The sequence below is a fragment of the Apteryx rowi genome, unplaced genomic scaffold, assembly GCF_003343035.1.
Source record: "Apteryx rowi isolate R43461 unplaced genomic scaffold, aptRow1 scaffold_126, whole genome shotgun sequence".
NCBI classification, from domain to species: domain Eukaryota; kingdom Metazoa; phylum Chordata; class Aves; order Apterygiformes; family Apterygidae; genus Apteryx; species Apteryx rowi.
In genome coordinates this window covers 217181-230247 of record NW_020447486.1, presented here as the reverse complement: position 1 = coordinate 230247, position 13067 = coordinate 217181, and the positions used below count along the sequence as shown (strand labels likewise).

The window sequence follows — 13067 nt, the reverse complement described above, 5'->3', positions numbered from 1 at the left end:
AGATGTGCGTATGCATGAAAACACTTGCATATGAGAAACATTGGACTCTGCTGCACACATTGGACAGACAGAAGCTTCCTGTTTGGGAAGTTGCTTTTGGTGTTTTGGTACCAGTTTTGATGCTACAGTTTAGGAACTTGCCTACTTAGCCTGTGCCTCAAGCCATCCCTGGTGAGACTATTAATTAACTGTTTCAGTGCTTATGTTAAACATCTGGTGGGTACTGTGGAGGAAAATATACAATATGGATTCCAGCTGAGATGCTCAAGAAGACTAGGAGATGTAAGGTGCATTTCACTGTTAAAATGAATATGTGATTGCACTATACAGATATCTAAGATATTTGCTCATTTCTTAGTGAAACCTGAAGGTGAAGAGTCCTGCCCTGCAAATCACAAATGCAATGTAAATTATTTTCTATTGGCAGAATGGTATGTGGGTATGGATGTGAGAGAGACAAAAAGCCTCTGTAACTGGTTAATAAAGAAGTTGTTTACAATGATTCAATTTTCTTGTTCATAATGAAGTTTTAGAATCCATTTTACTCGTCTGAACTAATGTAGTTTGCAATAAACCRATGATATTAATACATTAGGAGTCTGGTTTCCCATAAATATCTCCTGTGCATTTACAAATGTGCAGATGAAAGTGATACGTTGTTTTTACCTATTTGAAATTTTATTGGACCAAACACTTGTTCTTTATTCTCACTACACTGGGAAATGTTTTACTCTCTAATATCTGTTTGGATTCTTTCCTTGATAAGGTATCCAGAATACTTGATGATGTAGATGGATTGGAGTCCATGTTTAATATTTTGAAAACCTTTCAAAGCCATATATTCAATCACAAAGTGTTTGTACAGAGATGGGCTCAAGTTTCAAATTTCACACAATCCAAATGTCAGAGTTTTTTTGTTTTGGATTGATGCATAGGATCTCCTAGAAACATTAATATTTGGACTTCTCTCTAAAATATCTGTAGAGTCTAAAATCTAGAGATTTGGGCCAACCCTTAAAAAAAAAAAGACATTTTTGCAGATTCTCTAGGAGCTACAAGGGAACTGCCTCTGCTCACAAAAGGAATCAAATTTAGAAACTATGAATTTGTGATTCCCAACTCCACTGAGGAAGGTCTCATAGGTGGAATGCAAGTCTGAGAGCTAGGATATCTTTTTAATGCTCATCTCTGATTTACTCCTCAATTTTTATTGAGTCATTCCATATTTCTGTATTTCAGTACTCCCTGCTGTAAAATGGGAAGAAATATAGACACTCTTCTTCATAAGATATTTGAAGGGACAAACCATTATACATGTTCTCCTTGTTATTGTAGATATTAGGATATTTGCAATTGGAAACTAACACTTACCTGAAGTGCATTTTTTCCTATATGATACTCTTGTCTGAATGATGATCTATAATGAATATAGACATTTTCCTTCAAGTAAGTAAATCAATTTTTTCATTTTTCACCAGCACTAAAAAATACTATGAGACATGAATGGCTGTGAAGATAGTTTTAGACTTTTGTTCATCTGTATTTGTAGGAACATACCTCATTTGTAGAGACAGTTTTGTGATATACCAAATACTATACTATCTGAAAAAAAAATCTTTTATACAGGAATACCAATCAACTTTCTCAACAATTCAGTGTAATAACATTAAATATATAATTGTTTGTTTTCTGTCGTTTGGGTCTAAAATGTGGAAATTGACCTGAAAATAGACCTTTACTATTATTTAGCCTGAAGACTATAAWAAGCACAACAGAGTCAATAACCGTGTGTTTAGAACTTAAACCTTCCAATTCTTTCAGCAAGAGAATTCAGCAGAAGGTTAAGAGAAATTAAGACTTTGAGCCTTTTTGAAAGTCTTGTTTCAAATCATGAGTGTAAGTTYGGATTAGCTGTGTTATCCCAAGTAGTCGTTCCAGCAGAGGAGAATGGGTACAGTAGCTCATTGATGTCCTTCAGAGAGAAGTTGAGAATTTTTTCAGTGATTGATCGAGGTTGCTAAGTTCATGTAACACTTCTTTAGTCTGTTTTTTCCTTCAGATTTCTTTATCTATTTTGTTTTTCTGTCTTTTTATGCCTGGAACTTTTAGTTGTTTCTTCACAGAGATGTTCACAGTTCTCTTTGCAGACTTGGATCAAGTCACAAATCTCTCTGGCCATCATCTGTGAAATGGAGGTGGTAATGCTTCCAACCTGCCACCCTGTTTTGGGGCACGTCTGCCTTGTGCAATGCAGTACCATGTTACCTTTGAATGAGGTAGTAAATAATTCCATAGCACAAGGCATCAGTTGGATCTTGGAAACAATATAGCGTGTTAATGCAATGCAACACTTTCACTATCAATGAGGGAAAGTTAATTAACTTGGAGTCCAGGCCACACCACTCAGTTACTCTTGTGTCATTGCTAGCTGTTTTTGAGCTGCTTGAGTATCACTATTGCATTCTGTAGACATATCTTTCCTATTTAAAATGTAAGCTCTTCAGAACAAGAACAGTCTCTTGGTGCAAGTATTCATGTGTATTTCATGCCAGGAACATTATCTGCACTTAAAAGAGAATCTGAGTGGGTGAACATATTTAGTACAGGGAAGAAGGCGCAGTGATTATCATATGTGATTGGGAGCAGGACTCCTCAGCTCTATTACTGTGTCTAGCACCCAGTAGGTTATTTTAGGCATGTACTTTGGCTTTTAGTTACTCAAGTTATCTTTCAGCTTTTGATAAAGCAGATCGAATAACACTTACTGTGGAGGAGTTTTGTGATAAAAAGTGATTGTTTTTTAAAGTGCTTTGAGAGCCCAGGGAAAGGTGTTAGTGCAATACTACATTAATATTTATGTGTAATYTAAGAATTATTTTTAAATACAATTTAAACCTCATTCAGATTTTCTTTTTTAGGATCCTCTCTCTGTTGTAAGTATTGAATATATTTCTCTGAATTTATGGTCAGTGTATTAGCAGAAGAAAGGAGAAAAGTCTCTGGTGTTCCTTCTTTGGAGCTTTTTCAGCTCACTTGCAAAATGCTTTTGTCTTTCAGATGAAGATTCTGATTCATACTCTCCTCATTACTCCTATTCTGAGGACAGTAAGTAATTCACATTTCCTCTGCAATCTCTCAAACAGAAAGGGTACGTAAAGAATGTTTTTATCAGCCTCCTATCCAATTCACCAACATTTCTATGTTTAACTTATTCTGCAGCAAGAACCCAGCCTTCAGTTCCCCGCTCCAGGAGTGAGATGGACAATATCGACTCAGAGAAGGTTGTTAAGAGGTCTGCTACTTTGCCACTGCCCACCCGTACTTCATCGCTGAAATCAAGCCCAGAAAGGTGATGTGAATCAAGATCTATTTGGATCAGTATTTGAAGAATCTCTTCAAGCTGTGAATTGGGAAGGGGATAAAGATACAAAATTTAGGTTCACAACTCAAGCTGAACTTTTTGGGGGGATGTGGAGATATAATTGTAACTACGACTCTTCTACTAGGCATCAGTGAGCTCCTTCATTGTCACAGCCCAAACCACTGTTGTGTCAGTCTTTTTCACCAGGCATCACCCCCTGTGTCACATCACTAGTTTCCTGCCTAGGGTGAGCAGTGTTCCCTGTGTGTCACGTTTGTACAGTGCCTCCCACAGCAGAGGCGTAGTGGAAGCTCTTGGCTCAGTGTGGTGCCGTGAAGGCACCTCAGAATACAAGCAAATAGCAATAATTATGGAGAAGGAGAATCTGGGTTTAGCTTGAGCCTTGGTAAAATTTTTTTCCATTGTCCATCCTTGAGAACCACCCACATGGACTTTGTTGGAAGTAGGTTCTAGTTAGCTGTATTAATTCTTATCTTTCAAGTTGACTTCCCTCCTGTATTTTTGCTTTGTTTGTTACCATGTATTTTAAACTTCTTTGTAACAGTAATGAATGTATTTACCAAATGGAGGGAAAGCAGAATAGCAGTGAATATTTTATGTACAGTAGCGCTCAATTCTCCTAGCTTTTAAACTACTCCTTCCTTCTTCAATTTTCGCCTCCTCTTATGAGTTGCACTTATTGCCTCAAATGAAGAATGCCATACTTTGAGACTGCCAATTCAGTGAGCATCTCAGGCCACCAGATCAGGAGACCAAGTTCACTGACAGAACAGCTCTTATTTGCACAGCAATTGAAGACATAGTGCCCTGGCCTCTGAGAAAACTCTTGTGAGTGAAAGGATTAGAATAATTAGTTCTTCCTGTTATTTAGTGATAAAACAACAATGTTTCACCAGGGAGATGTTTCTCTACCATTGGAATCTTATGCAGTCAAGTTAGTTCTAAGCAGAAGAAGTTAACCTCCTTGAAGTCCCTACAGTGTTTGTGGGCCAGTCAGGTTGGCTGTCATCTTGCCTTACTTAAAAATGAATTAGTCCTCTGTGTCTCTCCAAAGCCAGTGGAGAAGTCTGGGCATCTCAGTGAGCAATTCCCATCCTATACCAGGTCAGTAGGGTAAGTGGAAGAAAGCCTGGGGTAGCAGTTCAGGTTATATGCCTCACTTTTGGATGGTAAATGCTAGGTGAGATAAATCCACATGCCAGTGCCAATCAAGGGGAACGTATAAACAGCAAGTTCAGAATTGGTTGCCAGCATGGGTATAGGCAAGGTTAAATGACCTGATTTCTGGGCTTTTTCACAGGCATTGATTATTCTGCACAACATGTTTGAATATACTACTTTTCAGGGAGGAGTTGGACATTATAGGATATGGACCCTGAATGCTTTGTGACTAATACTGTCTGAAGAGTGCCCGTGTGGACATAGCACAAAATTATACCAGTCTGGATTTAGTGGACTGTTCTTAGCCATTTTTATATATACTAGTCTGAGCCAATTGGTTTGCATCTGTAGTAAAGACCACCTCTTGGACCTCACCCAGGATTAGAAAGTCAGCAGTGCCTCCAGAGTCTAGATCAGTTCTAGCTGCTTCTCAATACACAGGTAATCAGTGGCTTGGCCAAAATGAAGAAGTTTAACCTGGGTTCAGCTCAAAGTTTGGACRTGTTGGCATTTGTGAGTTTAGCTGAAGTCCATTGCCAAGTTGTTTCCAATAGTGAAAGATACAGAGGTTTGGCAGTTCATTAAAGGTACTTGGAGGAACCCCCCTCTGTCTCTTTCTGTGGTTTCAGCAGCTGAGCCATGTCAAATTCTGCCTGCTATAAATAAACAAATATATGCCCAGAGCCCTATCTGACCAGTTCTTTTTGCAGCAGGCTTCCTTCCTAGATTAAAAAAAGTTCCCTGATTAAACCAGGATTAACGGGGGAAGGCGCCTGTCAAAGGAAAGTGCTTGTCTCCATGGAAACCACCGTGTTTGGGGCTAATTGTTTTTTCTTTCCTCAGGAATGACTGGGAGCCTCCCGACAAGAAGGTGGACACTAGAAAATATCGCGCAGAGCCCAGGAGCATTTATGACTATCAGCCAGGAAAGTCCTCGGTTCTGAACAATGAAAAGATGGTAATGTTTGTCTTATACTAGTCTGTGGCTTGATCCTGTGATTGTAGTGCACTCCCCAAGTGCTTGTCCAGTTCCATTCCAATAAGATTCCTTATGCTTACGTTGCTGTGTATTTCCTTTATATTTTATTTTGAAACTGTTTTGCATAACTTTTAACATTGTTGTTCTCTATAAAGCAAGGTCCAAGGTGACTGAGAGGCTTTTTTCTTTTTGGATGTGTTGTTTTCTGTGTTAAGTATGGATCACTAACCCTAGTTTTTAATCCATGTTTAACACTGTGACCTGTTCAGCAGCTGGTTTGCCAGCTGTACTTTATCTAGGGCACAGCATTATTTGATGTAGTAGGAAGGCATTATGCAATGAGGTAGGTGGGTTCAGTTTCTATTTCTATTCCTCTTATGCCATTGGCTTTAAACACATAACAACTAATTTTTCTAAGTGCCTGTATTGTCCCCCTGGGGATATCTGCTGAGGTGCTTTAGGAGATGCAATCTCCCCTCAGCTGCCCTGTTCCTCTGCTGGAGCTCACCGCTTCTGTGACAGGGCTGGAGGAATTGAATATGAGCTGGCTCCACAGCTACTGTGATGCATAACCTGGAGTATTAACTGAACTGTCACCAATTTCAGTTTGAATTAATAAGTAGTGCTGTGAATTGTGACAGCTAGGGGACATACAAAAGTCCCATTCTGCAGGCTTGGCTGAGGATGCTTGGCAAGGGGCAGAGCAGAGAGGTGGTGCTAACCTCATCAGCCAGTCCTGCATAAGTCACCAGAGCTCATTCAAGATGTCCTTCAGTGGTACAAGTGTGACACTGTAAGTGCTAGAAAATACTGAGTGAGGTTATTACTGAATAACCAGTTTGGTACTTAAAAATGTGATTGTTCTATATGGACATTAATTTGGAGGATTCAACCTGAAGTGCTAGCTGACTGTGAGATTCAGAGTACAAACTGGACTCTATGCATTAACAGCTCAGACATTGATCCGTTCATGGAGTAGTAGAGGAGTGGTCCTGAAAAACATAACATGGATTTTGTGCTGGTACACAAGAGTGAACAGAAAGTTAAATCAACAGAAATAGAGAATCAAGCCTGATCTGGAACATGGTGTTTGTGCTTAGTGTTTTAGTGGGTTTTCTTTTCCTCCGAGTACAATGAAAGTCCATCACTTTTTAAAGATCATGCAACCAAATTCCTTTCGCACCTGTGTCACTTCATGAACTTCAAAAAGTCGCTCCTAATCAGAGCGTGATCCATTGCCCATTGAAATGAGCAGTGGTTCTCTCTTGTTTTCACTTGGCATTGGCTCAGCCCAGTAGAGAAGTGCCAGTGAGGAGTGGTTTGAACACAGTATCACAGCTCCAGTCCTGCCATCCATCCTGGAGCAAGATTTCTGATGATTTCAGTGGCAATTTTGTCTCACAGAAAACAGACAGGATTAAACCTTGTGGCAAAAGGCCTGCTTCGTCAGTACACTCAAGCCTTTTTGAAAGGTCTAACATAACTAATAGTACTGTTCACATGTTCAGACTTCATCAGGTGCTTAATTGAGCTGTTGAATCAAAGTCTAAAAGCCACAAGCAGGACCATGGCCAGTATAACTGATAAAAGTCCTACAGAGCTCATCAAAGATAAGAGGGTACGATAGCTCTGTTACTTCCAGCTTTATGTTTTGAGCTTTAATTCCAAATCATATATCACAGACATGGAAGAAAGGTCTGGAAATAGTGGCTTCATGGTCTCTATCAATATCATTAAATACCACAGTAATACAGTGTGTAATGACTAGTTCTTGCTTCATGTTTCTGAGGAGGTTCTATGAGTTGCAAGAGATTCATGGATATCTCTTGGCAATYGCACCCAGAGCTGTGACTATCAGGAGCCTGATCCAAAACCAGAGCAAAGAAGAGCCTCTCATTGATGTCAGAGGGCTTTCTATTATCTTCAGTAAACTACAGTGGCATGATGAGATGAGTAATTTTAGTCAGAAGGCAATGAAGAAAAAAAATGGAGGCATTGTTTCTACTCTGCCTTTGAGAAATGTCCAGATATTTCTAGGCCCTTAGAAATCAAACGTGATAGTAACCATTTATCTTTCAGATCTAAGCATTTTCCCTTTCAAGCATCAACTTTGAGCCTTTTTGCTAGAGGTTTTTTTGTGTGGCAGACTCCAGGGCACCTAGTAAAGCCCAGGGCCATTGGGAAGTCCCCCCTGCTCCCTTGCCTTAATAGTTTCATCACACTAAGATTTGCATCAGGACGCTTATGTTGGCCCTTTGTCTCTGTGTGGCTCATCACATGGTGAGATGGGGCAGTTGGGTTCTCACTGGCGTATTGGACATAACGTATTTATATTTCTAGTGTACTGAGAACCATTATGTCTAGGGCTAGGTACATTGAAATGCAAGAGTTAACTAGATATCTTTTGGGGAGTGGCACCTCATAAAGCTGAGCAATGGACTTTATTCTCTTACGTCTACATCACCAGTAGCGAACAGCTGCAACTGTTTCAACTATTTTTGTTTCGTAAAACACATACTATGAACAAAATGGAATTTTCTTTTCAACTGTACTGTTATCTGTCCTGTCTGGTTTTCTTTCATTTTAGTTTTGTCTGATTCTCTAACATTTATTTGTGAAGAAACAAATTGTATTGTCTCTGTATCCATCYCTTCAGAGATCTTTCAGGAATGCACTCTTTCTGATTGTGTCCCCTTTGATTTAGAAAATCACCTTTCACTCTGTTTGCAGTGTACAGAACAGGGTTTCTCACATATTCATGTGCTGTTAAAGATGCAGTATTTTGCATTATTTGATTCAGGTCTCATAAAATACATTTTTAAAAAAACTTATCTTTTTTGGCCAATTAAAGATTAAACAAAAGTTTAAAAGATACATGCAGCTTTGTACTTTTGCAATGAAAGTGGCTACCAGTATGACTGGGGAACTGATTGATTCCCAGCTCTTCCATTGATTTTCCCCATGATGCTGGGCAAGCTGCATAATCTCTTTCTGTGTGGGTYTCCTGGTCTGTAAAGTGGAATCCATTCATATTCATGTCTCTCACAATGATGCCGTTAGGCTTAACTGATGTTTGCAAAGCAGTTTATGGCCTTTGTGGGAGAGGTGCTATAGAAATTCCAAATTATAAAGCTAAATATCCACATTTCAAAATGGAAACCATGGAGTCTGCATCTCTAACAGTCCCTTTCCTGTGTATTCTTTGCATAATGTTATACTTCTCTTTCTTCCATTCCCCTRTCACCAATTCCTTTAGACTCGGGATATAAGCCCAGAAGAGATAGATTTAAAGAATGAACCTTGGTATAAATTCTTTTCGGAATTGGAGTTTGGGAAACCGGTAAGTTTGATAGCTGCAATGACCAATAAAGTCATCCTGCCTTTTTTAATGATTGTCACATCTCTTTGCTAAGCCCTAAATCTGGAACCAGCTGCCCTACTGATTTAAAAGTGTGATTGTTCATAACTTAGTCCTGGTGCTGAGGTAAAGCACTGTTCCGTGAAGCCGTTTACAAACTTTCCCAACCTTACAGCCAAATGGACCAACAAGACAATACTTCCCACATACCATAGTTCAGACTGCCTTTTTGTTGTTAATGGTAGCATTAATGCCCTGTTCTCATTAGTGAAAGTCCTCTTTCAAAGTGCTTGTTCTCTCCCTTCCTAACAAGATCCAGGATAGCTGCTACTTTCCCTGCTAGGTAGCTTTAAATCAAGGAGAATTACTCATTTATTCCTGCCTTTGGCTTGTAAGCTGTAGGTCAGTAATTTCCAGCTATCTGTAAACTGATCATGACCCTATTTCCTGCTCCTTCCCTTATGCATGTAGCTGCCCATCACCCGAACGGGGTGCCTCAGTCTGTGTTAAATAGCCCTGACCGTTCCCTGAAATCAAGAGAAGAGTCTGAGAGCAGCATGCTTTCTTTTCAAATGCAGCTGCATTGCTGTGTGTGTGAAAGACACCTTTTCTTCATCTTTTTTCAGACTGAGAAATCAAAGCTTACTTATTTGATAGAGCAGAGAACATTTTGAGAGAGGAACACATAGGTGGACAAAGCTACTGGAAGAAAATGTTCTAAGGGGCTTCTGTAGCATTTTATGGCCTGGTTCTCACTGGTTAAAGAGTATTAACTTCATTATTAAATACTGTTACCTACTTTTATTGCACCAGTGTGTCAGTATCAGCTTCTTACATTTATTGAAGTGTAGTGGCTGTTTCCTCTTTCCCCTTGAGGTCAACTGTCAAATGCCCTTGCAAAAATTTTTTGAGCATTGCTCAGATTTGCTTACACGTACAGCAAAACAAAAGTATATTTTAGGGCTCAATACTACCTTCACAGGCTTCAAAGGCAGTTGCACATGGACACCAGAGGGCAGTTTTCCCTTAAAACTAAGCTTGGCTCTCTTTTCTCATGGAAGTGACAAAATTCCTCTGCACTGAATGTAGCTGCCTAAAGTCAGGTGCCCCATCTGAGCACATCATCTAAACTGCATAATTTTTGCTGAAAAACAGTTGTGTTCAGAGGTCAGGCAATTCCCCCTTGTCATAGACAGCTATGTTTTGTAGCTATGGGCCTTCTATCCTAAGCTAAAAAAGGAGCCTTGGCAAGGTTTGAGGTTAGACCCCCATAGCTTATAGGCAGCAAAAGTCAGGTGAGGTGAATCCTATCCTGCCTCATTGAGGCTATAGAGAAATGTCAGTCAGAGTGTTTAACTTTTCACAAGTCATCACAGTTTATGATTTCCACAAAGAGAGAAGAAACCTGCCTCTCTCTGCTGCCATGTAAGTTGCATACCCTTGCACAGGATGAAGGTTTGTCATCTCTAGGATGAGGTTCCTTTGAGTTAGTGTAAGATATTGGTTCATGTGTCAGAGAAAACAGAACATTTATGACCTCAGGCCTTTCTAGAAGTGAGGGTATATCTGTTCCTTAGAAGTGTTTGTACTTTCAGTCATGCAGCCTTGGCCTTCCTTCAGAAGAGGATGTCTCAGACTGCATTAGCAATCCAATTCTTGTCCAGCAGAGCCTCTGTTCTGGTAGCAAGTTCCCCACCTTGTTCAAGGCGCTAATGTTAAGGGCTGCTTTCTTACTGCTTACCTTGAAATGATTTCCCATGTTATCTTCCTCTAGCTCAAAGCCATGCAAGCATGCTCCCCGATGAGCTATGTCAGCCCGTGAATATGATATTAGGGGCATTGTGCTTTGACATTATGCCAGGCACTGGAGTTGAAGATGCCATCTCAGAATTTGAGAGAGAGTTGCCCTTTCCTGGAATCTGACAGAAATTCAGCAAAGCTCCATATGAGCTAAGTCACCAGAGCCAAAGAGACTCTTTACGTGTCTTTGCTGTAGTGCTCACTCCAGCCTCGAGAGGACCAAACTTTTGTGACCAGCTTGTGGCTAAGCCCTGTGTCTAACCAAAGCATTTCAATTTGTGTTTACTAGGGCCTGGGATTTTCAGAAATTCTCTGTTTGGCCCAGCTTTTTTTTTTTTTTCCCCAGTGCTGCAGACAATGYGTACCTCTACAGGCCTGATTTCCCATGGCTTTGTGACTTTATTTGCAGTTACATGACATGGCCAGGAAACACCCTTGATAAGAGGGAGCACAGGAGTCTTGTGAGCTTGTGGCTGATGCTCTCCAAACACGCCAGAAACACCAGGATGTGGCTTTCTGTTGAGCAAAGCACAGGCGCCAGCCTAGGGCAGATGAAGTGACACTGCTGGCTCAGCATCACACATCCCTTTCTAGGCAGCTCGGTGGATGTGCGTGTGCCCTGCAGACAAACATCCGGTTGTTTCAGGGAGATTCTAGGTTCAGTCTCTGCAGCATGGATGCTTTTCAGTGTGTTGCTGAGACTGAGTCCCCACACACTCGTTCTGTCCTTCCTTCCTTCCTTCCTTCTGACCTGTGACCCCGCAGGGCCGTGAAGGCCATCCACCAAATTTGACCTTCAGTCAGGCTGTAGTTCAGTTGCCTTTCACTGTGATTGCGGAGGCACACTCGTGGGGCATCTTCTCCCAGACCCTTCTGAGACAGTGCTGAGTGAGCTCTTTGTTCTAAGTGGAGAAGGTGGGGCTGGGCAAAGGGGTGCGTGTCCTACCTTCTTGCTTCCTCCCTTCCAGTTCCTCCCTCCAAATCTCAAACCTAAATCTCTGCAGGGCCATCTGCCATACAGAGCAAATGTATTTGGATTTCACAAAGCAGGAATAAAGTCTCCTTGAGCATATCAGTGAGGAACATTTCTGGTGAGATGAGGGTATTAGCATGGCATTATTTGGATAGGAATACCAGGAAAAAGGTCTTTCACTTTGAATGGTCCTCCCCTGCTATTTACACATGCATAAAACAGTAAAATCTTATTTTGGAATCTGAATCTTCTTGTGTAGGTTGAATTTTAAATAACTAGTTCCCAAAGTTCCCTGTGTCCCACCCTCTCCACCAAACCCCCCCACAAACAACCCCCCCAAAACAGTGAAATAAAAAATAACACCTCTGCATTCTCATTGCCCCACAATGCCAACACTGGAAATTCAGCCATTTGTTCACATGGTATGTATTCATAGTCTGCTGGGGGTGGGAAGGCTATCTCCCTTTTCTTTATGAAAGGCCCTTGTTTTACCCTTTCCTTTTGAAAAGAAGAATGAGCAAAGCAAATGCTTTTTCTGACTGTGTTTTTTTTTCCTCCTTTTTTTGTTTTGTTGTGTTAAGAATGCTTTAACCACCAGCCGTGGGCTCCCTCTAGAGAGTGCAAAATCCCTAAGAGCACCTTGCAGAARTAAAAATGTCCTTGAACAGTGTTGAGAACAGCCCCTCCCAGACTGCATGCTTGCTCCCTTTTACCTCCCATGGTCTCTTGATATTTGTGCTATAGCAGATTTATCCCTCTTTCTCTCTCTCTTTCTTTGTTTTTTTTTTAATTTTTTTCAGTGTTGATGCAATCCCCCTGTTGTATCCTCCCTCTGTTCTAATCCAGTTTCCATATTCTTTGTGATGTCTTTCCTTATCTTCATTTCCTCATTTCCTTCCTCTGCTTTCCATCAGCCTCCAAAAAAGATTTGGGATTATACTCCTGGAGATTGCTCTATCCTTACTAGAGAGGATAGAAAGGTAATTCTGTCTCGCGTACGTTGTACTACAGCATCTAGTATGTATATATGTGTGCGTGAATATATTTTTTTGTAGCATTGCTTGGGTTTTTGTGCTTGTGAGTGATTTTTTTAATTGGGTTTGAGCTCATTAGTCTAACAATTAAGTAACTAGTAAATTGATTTAATAATTCTTAAAGCATAATCAGCCATAGTTTAGAGTGGTGGTTTTGCTGTCTTGACCTGCAATGATAATTATACTAACAGCATATTGCATATTGTTACAGTATCTTTTTTTTTTTTTTACAGGTGTTTTTTATAACTTTATGGTTTGTAGAATTAGATTCTACCAGGCCTGTGTATTTCTTGATCTTAAATGTTGAATGCCTATAGCAGTTGCCTCTGTAATGATTAAAACATGATTGATTAATTACTAGTGAATTTCTGTGTATTGTC

General features: G+C 40.3%; 1 protein-coding gene across 1 annotated transcript in view; it reads left to right on the top strand.

Moving 5' to 3' along the window:
* SORBS1 (sorbin and SH3 domain containing 1) overlaps positions 1-13067 on the top strand; it is a 136255-nt gene that overhangs the window by 92761 nt on the left and 30427 nt on the right. Inside the window, exons 14-16 of the mRNA XM_026055855.1 lie at positions 3058-3105; positions 3220-3349; positions 5387-5501. Of these exons, the coding sequence (XP_025911640.1) occupies positions 3058-3105; positions 3220-3349; positions 5387-5501 (293 nt within the window). The remainder of the gene's footprint in view (positions 1-3057; positions 3106-3219; positions 3350-5386; positions 5502-13067) is intronic.